The sequence below is a fragment of the Neltuma alba genome, unplaced genomic scaffold (genome assembly GCF_004799145.2).
Source record: "Neltuma alba isolate B1F8T4 unplaced genomic scaffold, ASM479914v2 tig00013209_pilon, whole genome shotgun sequence".
NCBI lineage: Eukaryota > Viridiplantae > Streptophyta > Magnoliopsida > Fabales > Fabaceae > Neltuma > Neltuma alba.
In genome coordinates, this window is record NW_021637514.1 from 1 (window position 1) to 12,897 (window position 12,897).

Here is a 12,897-nt window from a genome sequence, read left to right on the forward strand (position 1 = left end):
TAAAATTAATTAAATAGGTCTTATATTAAGGACAAGAAAAGTATTTTATATTACAATGACTTGCAAAGCAGGGAAGGCATGCAAATGTTAATTTTGTTTTTCATATGAAAACAAGTTTTAAATGATTTTAACAATAAGTCGAACAGAATTGTCTCAAGCGAGAGGATAACAGTGTGTTATAATAAAAGAGAAAATTTCAATGCTTTAGATTGATGAGATTAGGGACTTTTTCAGCTAAAGATACATGCGGATTAATTATAACAAATTTTATATTAATAATTCATTAATTTAACCACCATTACACGTATGCACATTAATTATTTTGTTTAGAATTATATGCACGGTTCCAAATATAAAACATCTGAAACAAAATTAGTTGCAGAATGGAGAGAGTAAAATCAAAGTCGCTGCAAATTTTCAATTAAACGACGATAATCAAGTTGACTAATGCATTTTATTAATCTCAGGTCAGTTTAATGTACGTAAATTGCTATCGCCTATCACTACCAATCCTATGTTTTCTCTCTGGAACCATTTGACAAATTCCTCTGAAGTTGTTGAAATTGCATGGTTTTAATGATTAAAGAATTGCTATATTACGTACTCTGTGTGTGTGTAGTGTTCATACAAGCTGTTTATGCCTCTCTTAATAATTAATATATATATTATATAGTGTTCATACGATAATGCCTTCAACTTAATTTTCTTCAATAATATCACTGTCATATCAACTAAACAACGTTAAAGAGTTGGTCAAATTAAAAAAAGAAAAAGCTAAACTTAAACCGCTTAATAAAATATAAGAAAAAAACCTCTAAAAAAATTCTCATTATAAAATTTATTGTTCAAAAATACTTCCAATTTGTTTAAGAACCCATATGCAACTTATTTTGAGCAGGTGCAATCCTTCTGTTTTGCACGTAGTTTTTGGGGGGGGGGAGTTGCATCAGATGGAATAAAGTTGCACCTGTTAATGGACTTGAGTTCTTAAATGCCTTTAGCTAATAAATTTTGCAATAGTAATTTTTTTAAGGTATACTCTTTTTAGTTCTATTTATAAGATGAGAGAGAATAATTTTTGTTGGTCGTGATTATAAGGCACATAATTGATTTTTTATCGTAAGTTTTTTCTTTTATCCCATTAAATATTAGTGTATTTTATTGAAATAGGAGTAATAAGTAATGCATATTTAATAAGAATAAAGTTCAAAACTTTTATATACATATATATGTTAAATTTTTAGACAAAGTTAATAAGTTTTAGGAAGAATCCCAAAAAATAAATTTGAATTTCAAAATTTTCAATCAATCTTGTTCACTACATGTCAATAACAATTGACAAATATTTAAAAAGCAAACGACAATACATTTTTGTAGTTATTCTTGATTTGGGATTTTGAAATTTTAGAGATATTTTTTAAAATTTTCCCTAAGTTTTAGGACTTTTTTTATTCCGGTAAAATATGTAAAAATATGTTGGGAAGTGAATCATAAAATAGGATTAATAGAAATAGTCTTGTAACTACTTTTACTCCTCTAATCATAAATATAGGAGTTAGACAAGAAATTTATTTTAATCCTAAGTACAAGATAATCAACTTTATCTTCCTAATTTATAATTTTTCATTAAAGTTTCCTTACTAATTGTACATAGTAAGAGGGTTTCCACATTGTGTGGGTTATGACGAAGTCTACTCCAACCTATCGCCAGGCCCGAGCCTATTTGTAAAGGATGAAGGTAAAGACAAGGTGCTCCTGGAGTTATATAAGTGTGCTTTTGAACTAGCTTGTAATAATTTGGTTTATCGTCTTGCAAGTCTGAATCTCTATAGAAACGATGCTCCTAGTCTTTTGAGGGATCATCGAAGGTTGTATTCTCAATACTTATGAACAAAAATAATTATTTTTTATTATTTACAAATTAGTTATTTAGCTTTTAGACTTACAATGTAAAAGAGTACTACCTCCGATTCTAATTATAAGAGCTAGTTGACTAATTTGAGGAGATTAAGGAAGGAAGTTAAGTTAGTTATTTGTAATACATATGTGTTGTTTTTTTCTAAAATATCCTTACTAATCAAGTGTATTGGCTAGAACTATCCTCGTTAGAAGGACTATCTTGGAAAAAAATATAAATATTAGAGACAAAGTAGATTGGGGTCTTATATTTAGTACCAAAATAAAAGTCAAACGAGATCTTATAATAAAAGTCAAACGAGATCTTATATTAAAGACCGGAGGTAGTATTAATTTAATCAAAGACACTTACTTGATGCATCCACAATGCCTTTTTGCTTGGAGCAAAAGGCTATGACTAGGGCGTTCAGAGATAAGGGAGAGCACCTAAGAGAGAGGATAATAAATATTTTGTTTGTCTTCCTGCGAGTGATTCAGACTATACCTATTCTTATAGACAAATTTATTTTAAGATTTACTTAAAGAAATCAACCTTAAGGCACGAGGGTGATGACATTGACCACGTCACAAGTGGGCAGAACTTCTTGTATAAGTAATAACAACGTCGCTCACGTTCTTGTCTTCCTAAGCAGAGAGTGATGGGATTGTCAAAGAGCTTCATCTCTTTCCTCCTGCTGGTTTTTGCAGTTCTGGTTCAATCTCAGGCTCAATCAGGTAACTTGCCGCCAAAAACTCAATCTTTAATACCTGAACCATTTTAGTGACAATTAACGTTTGCCTCCATGTTTCAGGATTCATAAGCATAGATTGTGGGGCACCTGCAAAGTCCACCTACTTTGAGGAGACAACAGGCATATATTATATATCAGATGAGAAGTTCATAGAATCTGGAGTGAGTAACGCCATAACCACTGAGCTCCAAAGTAGGCTTCAACGGCAAGCTTGGAACCTAAGGAGCTTTCCTCAGGGAACAAGAAACTGTTACAGAATAAGCATCACAAGTGGCTCTAAATATCTGATCAGGGTCTCTTTTCTGTATGGAAATTATGATGGCCAGAATGTGTTGCCAACTTTTGATCTTCATCTTGGGCCTAACTTGTGGGAAACAGTAAAAATAACCAATGCATCTGTGCCATTACTGCCTGAGATCATACATGTTGCATCACAAGATTACATTCAAATCTGTCTGGTTGACACAGGCTCTGGAACGCCATTCATCTCTGCTATAGAATTAAGGGCCTTGGTTATGAGGAATGGTGTATATAATACTCAGCTTGGATCCTTGTCACTTCATTTCAGGTCGGATTTAGGCAGCAACAACTCATACAGGTAAATCCTCTCTTTATATGTGTCACAATTCTATTTTGAACTTTCAAAAGAGTTTGTTAAGTTGTACTGTTAAGATCTAGATTAATTGAACTTATTATTCTTTAAAATCACTTTTTCACTTAAACGGTACTCTTTTAAGTAAAAATAAACAAATATTATTATTTCTTGACTTAACCAACAAATAGGCTCCAAATCAATTGTTTAAATAGTTTTCACATTGAATTGAAGGAGCTTTCTCTGCACAGAGAAAACATTGGTTTGCTGGAATTAAAATTTGTAAAAGTGATTTTTATCCTAACTATATTTTGTAAAACAATTTGGAGTAGAAATTAGCATAATGTGATTTATATTTAGAAACATTTTTATCAAAAATAAGCTCAACAAAAACTTGTTTAAATGATATTAAAAATTCAGTTTCAACAGTTCTAAATATGAAGAAAAGCTAAAAAGACGACTTCAGAAGCTCTACAGGCTGGTTTTGACTTGAACTTGGCCAAAAAAGTTATTTGACTCCAGCATTATGCCAAACATGATTTTAGGGGTCCAATAAGCTTTTTCAGTTTCTAACATAGCTTTTGAGAGCCTAAACGTCATGCCAAACAAGCACTAAACTTGTGATCCTTTACTTTGTCTTTACTTGGACATATTCTGTAAGGCTGACGATAAGTGAATGACTTTGACACAGGTATAGATATGATGCTTATGATCGCATTTGGATCTATGACTACCACCAAGACTGGACGCAAATAAATGCTTCAATTTCTGAAGAATCCTTAACTCAAAATGTTTTCAAACCACCAGCCATTGTTATGAGAAATGCTGCCACACCAATAAATGAAAGTGCTCCAATGAAAATAGAATGGGAGCCAGAAGATGCAACAGACCAATTCTTTTTTTACATGCATTTTTCAGAGCTTCAAGTATTAGAAAAGAATCAGACAAGATCAATCACTGTTACCATCAATGGCGAACCCTATTTTATCGTCGAACCTAAGTACCGAGTCACAAACACTAGGACAAACCGCGAATCTATCAGTGGGGAAAAAATTCAGATTTGGCTTCAGAAGACCGAGAATTCAAACCTCCCTCCCATTCTCAACGCTATTGAAATTTATAGAGTTAGAGAATTTTCCCAGTCAGAAACAGATCAAAGAGATGGTATGTTCTGCAAATATAAACTCTTGAAAGAAATATTTGATAGAATCGAGAATAGACGTGTTGGATATGCATATTATCTGTTTCTTCGTGATTGTGTTAGACTACTTTTTATTTTATAGACAGAATTTCACCCAAAAAAATTTAGTTTTTCAAAGAATCTGGTCAAGAAGATATATACATGGTATAGACTAACTTGGATTTTTGAGAAACAGTTGATGCGATCGCAACAATCAAGTCTTCTTATGGGGTGACAAGAAACTGGCAAGGAGATCCATGTAGTCCAGTGGCCTATATATGGGAAGGTCTAAATTGTACTTCTAATCGTCAGAATTCCTTTAGAATCACAGCACTGTAAGCTTGTTTTGAAAACTTATGTTATTACTGTATGAAACTTGAATTAGAATTTCTAATAATATTGGAAATGCAAATTAGGAATTTGTCTTCAAGTGGATTGACAGGACAGATAGATCCTTCCATCGCAAATCTCACCATGCTGGAGAAGTTGTGAGTACCTTTTACTCTGACTTGGTCTAATGTTATGAGTCTTATATCGGGAATCCTCACAAGTGAAGTATAGTTTATAAGTTTAAGGGGAACATACAAGTCTTTTGAGATGGGCTCTCTTTTTTGAACTTATGCTCAGAACATCCAATGACCCTTAGCTTCTTTTAAAATGTTGTCATTGATTTCTCAAAGGTATTTTGTAAGATATATAATCTTGATCATTAAAGGTAGAAAATTTCTTGTTTCAGGGATTTATCAAACAATAGCTTAAGTGGAGTAGTGCCTAATTTTCTGTCTCAACTGCAGAACCTGAAGAGCTTGTAAGATTTTTCGTTAATTAAATGAACAACAAATAGATCTTAATCATACCTTTGTAAATGGAAAAGGATGTTGTAGCTGGATTGCTTTTGCAGAAACTTGAAGAGCAACAATTTCACAGGTACAGTTCCCTCTGATCTGCTTGAAAAATCAAAGGATGGTACGCTATTACTAAGGTATGGCTCTTATATATTGAAATCCTAATGTCCAATATATTATTCGTTCTTACATGAATTTACTTAGAACACATAACACACGAATGTTCATATTGAACACAGGGTGCTCAATGCTCAAGACATTTGTTGATGTCTAAAATAGAGCTATAGCGTACTTGAAAGATTTAATGACAAATGAACATAATTACTTCTCTGACTCTCCATGTTAGTGTTGGACAAAATCCAAATCTATGTGAATCTCCTTCGTGCAACAAAAAAGAGAACAATGTTGCCATTCCCATAGTGGCATCAGTTGCTGGGGTTCTGATCCTTCTGATAGTTGCGACAATCACATTTGTTATTCTTAAAAGGAGAAAACCTAGAGGTGAGGCCGCTATATGTACACACACACACACACACACACACACACATCATTCATACACACACGCAGACACAGTTTTGGTTGACCAGGTGAAAGAACCAACAAAAGGCTTTTTTATGATCTAAAATTAGAAATAGGCCCACTTGAGACCTCAGAGCGAGTTGACAATGTTGATGAACAAAAGGACACACCTCTGCAAATCATCAATAGGCAATATTCATATTCTGATGTCCTCAAAATGAGCAATAACTTTAGCACAGTTCTTGGAAAAGGTGGGTTTGGAACAGTTTATTTGGGTTACATTGATGAAACTCCAGTGGCAGTTAAAATGCTCTCCTCATCATCGGTACAAGGTTATCAGCAATTCCAAGCCGAGGTAAAAATGAACAATGGACCCAGATCACATGAGTTTTCAATCTAGAAGTGTGCTGTTATGTTAAGCATGGATATGAAATTGCTTTTCAGGTTAAACTCTTATTGAGAGTTCATCACAGAAATCTGACTTCCCTTATTGGGTATTGCAATGAGGAAACTAGTAAGGGGCTCATATATGAGTACATGGCTAATGGTAACTTACAAGAGTACCTTTCAGGTTTGTTAGAGCAAATCCTTTTTCAAATGACTAATGGTCCAGAAATGGAAAACAGTAAGTATAGAAAGTGAATAAGTTTGATTCTGTCAGGAAGAAGCAACGATTCAAAGTTCTTGACTTGGGAAGACAGACTTTATATAGCACTAGATGCAGCACTAGGTTAGAACATCAACCAAGTTACTTGTGTCTTCAAACTTCACAGCTCAAATCTTTCTAATTCAATGTTAATTTGCTATAAATTTCTGCCTAGGGTTGGAGTATCTGCATTATGGATGTAAGCCACCTATAATCCACAGAGACGTAAAATCTTCAAACATCTTGCTGAATGAAAAATTTAAAGCAAAAATAGCCGACTTTGGTCTATCTAAAATCATCCCAACTGATGATGGAACTCATGTGTCAACTGTTGTTGCGGGTACTCTTGGTTATCTAGACCCCGAGTAAGTTCTTCCAATACTTATTTTGCTTAATCTTTTTTGTTCTTGGATTACAAAAAGATAAATGATGATGAGAATAAGTTATCCTGAGTCCATTTTTGTTTCACATTGGAAACGATGAAAATGCATTGGTTTTGGTGGTTTCCAACATAAAAACAAACATGTTGTAAGTTATTTATTATTTTTTGTCTCGTAGGTACTTTATAACAAACAAATTGATAGACAAAAGTGATGTCTATAGCTTTGGAGTAGTTCTTTTCGAGATAATCACAAGTCTACCAACCATATCAGGAAACCATGAGAAAACTCACATAAGTGATTGGGTTAGCTCCATGGTTGCTAAAGGGGATATAAATGCCATTGTTGACTCAAGGTTAAGTGGAGAATTTGATAGCAACTCTGCTTGGAGAGCTGTGGAAATTGCAATGACTTGTGTGTCTGCAAACCCAAACAACAGGCCAACCATGAGTGGGGTAGTGAAAGAGCTAAAAGGGTGTTTGGCAACAGAATTAGCCAGAATCCAACGTAATGGTGCTAATGCAAGGGAGCCAGCTGAATTAGTGTCCATGACTATGATGAGTTCTACAGAATTCTCTCTCTCAGGTCGGTAGGAGCTTGCCTCATACAAAAATAATGAAGTTACTGTGAAACTCTGCAAGAAAGACATATGTGAGGAAGGACAAATCAAGCTTGTCAAAAGTAGCCATAGTTATGTTAATTTACTATGTATGCTTATATTATACCACCCTAGCCCTAAATATACAAATTAAATCTTATATTTAGAATTGAAAGTAGTAGCTTTTGTTGGGGAGTCATTAAAATCATCCATTTATGCTGTGTTTAGAGTTTCTATGTTGTAGTCTTTGCTCTTTAACCGAAGTTATGCTTTTCCTTATAGTATATGAAAAAAATCATCCATTTATAAGAGAAATCCTCATTATATTATTTACAAGAAAAATTTCATGATTTACAAGGTAACCTTTCAGGTTTACAAGTAAACCCGTGAGGTTTACGAGTCAACATTTTTAATTTATAGCTCCACATGTTGAAAATATTAAATTACAAGCCAATTTCTTGGATTTACAAGTCTTTCTCTAAAATTTACAAACCACATTTCAAATTAAAATTTACTACAGTACTTTAATAACGACAAAAAATAGGTTGACTTGTATAGATATTATCCTGTAATTTAATATTCTACTAGGTTGGCTTGTAAATTTAAGTGGTTAACAAAAATATGAAAATTTTAGTTGTAAGAGCTCACCTTTACCTTTAAAACGGGATGAAGTTTCACTTATAACTAGCAAATATTAAAGCAAGCTGATAACCTTTACTTGTAAATCATGAATATAGCTTTACGGATAAATTGATGACAGTTCACGTATGTATATTAAAATATCAATATTTTAGTAAAAAAAATTTTGATTGAAAAGTCAAAATAAAATTTTTCTTACATATTTAATTTGTATTTTATAAATTATTTTGAAAAATTAAATCTCGTCCACTCACTATACTGATACTTAAATCCAAAACCTTACTAATAATTCCTTGGTTGCGAGTGCCAGAGCTTTGGTCACTGGCCGTAAAGAGCATTAGGGTATTAAGGTCATGTTAAATTTTTTTTTTTTCAAATTTATGAAAGAAGTTCCTAAAGACCTCACATCATGAAATCATTTCATCATTCTCCTATTTTGATAATCCTTATAATATATCAACCTCCCATTTAAAATTAAAAGAGCTTAAGTGGCTCAACCCTAATTAACTGCTATATTTCTCTGTTTGCAAACCGGACCACAACTGAATATTCCCTTAATTATGAGAACTAGGAGGGGTCCTTATGTTAATTGACTCAGATAAATAACTCTCATTTTTATGACTTATGAAATAGTACATGTTTTTTTTCCCCATTGAATACTACATGTTAAAGGAGAGCTTTTACAATATACTCCTCTAGATCTTAATATAGAACTTAATTATTGAGTTAATCTTGATCCTAAATGTAAGATATATTTCTCATACTTATCAATTTTTTCTAAACTATCCCTATTATACTCCATCAACCATAATCAAATAAGAGAGAAAGGGAGGATATTAAAGAAGATAAATGTGGTGTTTCAAGAAAAAATATGTCATATTTTTTCTAATTAACTAATTTACTTAACTTTCTTAATCTAATCAAATTAGTTAAATAGATCTTACATTAAGGACTAATAGAGTAATAGATATATCGGATAAAGTTGAATAGACACAAAACTAATACTTAAATTTATTATATGATTTTCCCATCAAGGGATGCTAGATTTACATTACACTAACAAATTGTTCTACAATGCCAACTCCTATGGTAATCAATAGACACTACTCAAAGGATGACAGGCTGCCATTTCAAGATCCAACTCTGTACAGACAAGCAATTGGGGCTTTGCAGTATCTAACTAACACCAAGCTCGATATCATGTTTGCAGTTAATAAATTAAGTCAATTTTTATCATTACCGACTGTTATTCATTGGCAAGCACTCAAACGGATTTTTCGGTACTTGAAAGGGACTATAAATTTGGTTTTGCATATCAAGCCGAGTACTCACCTCAGCTTACAGGGTTTCTCAGATGCCAACTGGGCTATTTGCCCTGATGATCGACGTTCGGTTGGTGGGTACTGCATCTTCTTAGGTGACTCCCTAATCTCCTGGTCTGCCAAGGAGCAACATGTAGTGGTGCGGTCTTCTACTGAATCTAAATACAGAGCTTTGGCTAATCTAGCTACAAAACTTGCCTGGTACCAATCTCTCTTTGGTGAGCTTGGTGTTCAATTGAAACAGCCACCGATTGCATGGTCTGATAATTTAAGTGTAGCTGCTTTAGCTTCTAATCTGATTTTTCCCGCTCGATCGAAGCACATAGAACTTGATGTTCGTTATCTCAGAGACAGAGTCATTGACTGACAACTCATAGTCTGATACGTCCTTTCGTCCGAGCAACTCGCTGATATTTTCACAAAGGTCTTGTCACATTCTAAGTTCTGGGCTTTTAGAGACAAACCGGGTCTCATTCATTCACCAAGGCCCAGTTTGACAAGGGATGTTAAGAATATAGTGGGCCCAAGCATTAAACAGCCCAGTAGTCAAAAGCCCAAATCCATTAAGTCTAGATAGTTATTTCTAGTATGTTCTATTCATGTTGTACAATAGTATACACGTGTTATCATCTCTTGTAAATTGGGGTTTTACCCTTGTCTATATTAAGAATAGTAAAAGGCCTTGAACAGTGCGCCTCATTTAAAATCATTTCTATCTATTGCAATTTTGTCTCCTTTTACTCTGACTTGGTCTAATGTTATGAGTCTTACATTGGGCATCCTCACAAGTGAAGTATAGTTTATAAGTTTAAGGGGAACATACAAGTCTTTTGAGATAGGCTCTCTTTTTTGAACTTATGCTCAGAACATCCAATGACCCTTAGCTTCTTTTAAAATGTTGTCATTGATTTCTTACAGGTATTCTGTAAGATATATAATCTTGATCATTAAAGGTAGAAAATTTCTTGTTTCAGGGATTTATCAAACAATAGCTTAAGTGGAGCAGTGCCAAATTTTCTGTCTTAACTGCAGAACCTAAAGAGCTTGTAAGATTTTTCGTTAATTAAATGAACAACAAACAGATCTTAATCATACCTTTGTAAATGGAAAAGGATGTTGTAGCTGGATTGCTTTTGCAGAAACTTGAAGAGCAACAATTTTACAGGTAGAGTTCCCTCTGATCTGCTTGAAAAATCAAAGGAAGGTACGCTATTACTAAGGTATGGCTCTTATATATCGAAATCCTAATGTCCAATATATTATTCGTTCTTACATCAATTTAATTAGAACACATAACACATGAATGTTCATATTGAACACAAGGTGCTCAATGCTCAAGACATTTGTTGATGTCTAAAATGGAGCTATAGCGTACTTGAGAGATTTAATGACAAATGAACATAATTACTTCTCTGACTCTCCATTTTAGTGTTGGACAAAATCCAAATCTATGTGAATCTCCTTCGTGCAACAAAAAAGAGAACAATGTTACCATTCCCATAGTGGCATCAGTTGCTGGGGTTCTGATCCTTCTGATAGCTGTGACGATCACATTTGTTATTCTTAAAAAGGAGAAAACCTAGAGGTGAGGCTGCTCTCTCTCTCTCTCTATATATATCATTCATACACACACGCAGACACAGTTTTGGTTGACCAGATGAAAGAACCAACAAAATGCTTTTTTGTGATCTAAATTTAGAAATAGGCCCACTTGAGACCTCAGAGCGAGTTGACAAAGTTGATGAACAAAAGGACACACCTCTGCAAATCATCAATAGGCAATATTCATATTCTGATGTCCTCAAAATGAGCAATAACTTTAGCACGGTTCTTGGAAAAGGTGGGTTTGGAACAGTTTATTTGGGTTACATTGATGAAACTCCAGTGGCAGTTAAAATGCTCTCCTCGTCATCGGTACAAGGTTATCAACAATTCCAAGCCGAGGTAAAAATGAACGATGGACCCAGATCACACGAGTTTTCAATCTAGAAGTTTGCCGTTATGTTAAGCATGGATATGAAATTGCTTTTCAGGTTAAACTCTTATTGAGAGTTCATCACAGAAATCTGACTTCCCTTGTTGGGTATTGCAATGAGGAAACTAGTAAGGGGCTCATATATGAGTACATGGCTAATGGTAACTTACAAGAGTACCTTTCAGGTTTGTTAGTGCAAATCCTTTTTTAAATAACTAATGGTCCAGAAATGGAAAACAATGAGTATAGAAAGTGAAGAAGTTTGATTCTGTCAGGAAGAAGCAACGATTCAAAGTTCTTGACTTGGAAGACAGACTTTATATAGCACTAGATGCAGCACTAGGTTGGAACATCAACCAAGTTACTTGTGTCTTCAAATTTCACAGCTCAAATCTTTCTAATTCAATGTTAATTTGCTATAAATTTTTGCCTAGGGTTGGAGTATCTGCATTATGGATGTAAGCCACCTATAATCCACAGAGATGTAAAATCTTCAAACATCTTGCTTCAAACATCTTGCTGAATGAAAAATTCAAAGCAAAAATAGCTGACTTTGGTCTATCTAAAATCATTCCAACTGATGATGGAACTCATGTGTCAACTGTTATTACGGGTACTCCTGGTTATCTAGACCCCGAGTAAGTCCTTCCAATAATTATTTTGCTTAATCTTTTTTGTTCTTGGGTTACAAAAAGATAAATGATGATGAGAATAGGTTATCCTGAGTGCATTTTTGTTTCATGTTGGAAACGATGAAAATGCATTGGTTTTGGCGGTTTCCAACATAAAAACAAACATGTTGTAAGTTATTTATTATTCTTTGTCTCGTAGGTACTTTATAACAAACAAATTGATAGACAAAAGCGATGTTTATAGCTTTGGAGTAGTTCTTTTCGAGATAATCACAAGTCTACTAACCATATCAGGAAACCATGAGAAAACTCACATAAGTGATTGGGTTAGCTACATGGTTGCTAAAGGGGATATAAATGCCATTGTTGACTCAAGGTTAAGTGGAGAATTTGATAGCAACTCTGCTTGGAGAGCTGTGGAAATTGCAATGACTTGTGTGTCTCCGAACCCAAACAACAGGCCAACCATGAGTGAGGTAGTGAAAGAGCTCAAAGGGTGTTTGGCAACATAATTAGCCAGAATCAAACGTAATGGTGCTAATGCAAACGAGCCAGCTGAATTAGTGTCCGTGAATATGACGAGTTCTACAGAATTCTCTCTCTCAGGTCGGTAGGAGCTTGCCTCATACAAAAATAATGAAGTTACTGTGAAACTCTGCAAGAAAGACATATGTGAGGAAGGACAAACCAAGCTTGTCAAAAGTAGCCATAGTTATGTTAATTTACTATGTATGCTTATATTATACCACCCTAGCCCTAAATATACAAATTAAATCTTATATTTAGAATTGAAAGAAGTAGCTTTTGTTGGGGAGTCATTAAAATCATCCATTTATGCTGTGTTTAGATTTTCTATGTTGTAGTCTTTGCTCTTTAACCGAAGTTATGCTTTTCCTTATAGTATATAAAAAAATCATCCAT

At 33.9% G+C, this 12,897-nt stretch overlaps 1 protein-coding gene across 1 annotated transcript; it reads left to right on the forward strand.

Annotated features, from left to right (window-relative positions):
* Positions 1-2,555: 2,555 nt before the first annotated feature.
* On the forward strand, positions 2,556-7,403 carry LOC114735479 (LRR receptor-like serine/threonine-protein kinase IOS1). The gene is made up of 13 exons (XM_028923179.1): positions 2,556-2,631; positions 2,709-3,246; positions 3,932-4,404; positions 4,617-4,755; positions 4,837-4,908; positions 5,157-5,228; positions 5,322-5,402; positions 5,612-5,781; positions 5,901-6,139; positions 6,229-6,355; positions 6,446-6,514; positions 6,606-6,795; positions 6,989-7,403. The coding sequence occupies exons 1-13, from the start codon at positions 2,556-2,558 to the stop codon at positions 7,401-7,403; spliced, it is 2,661 nt and encodes an 886-aa protein (XP_028779012.1).
* The last annotated feature ends 5,494 nt before the right edge of the window (positions 7,404-12,897 follow it).

Coding starts and splice junctions, on each gene's coding strand:
- LOC114735479 (XM_028923179.1), top strand. CDS start 2,556: ATGGGATTGTCAAAGAGCTTCATCTCTTTCCTCCTGCTGGTTTTTGCA. Junction 5,403..5,611: donor GATGGTACGCTATTACTAAG/GTATGGCTCTTA, acceptor TCTCCATGTTAG/TGTTGGACAAAATCCAAATC. Junction 6,356..6,445: donor CTTACAAGAGTACCTTTCAG/GTTTGTTAGAGC, acceptor TGATTCTGTCAG/GAAGAAGCAACGATTCAAAG.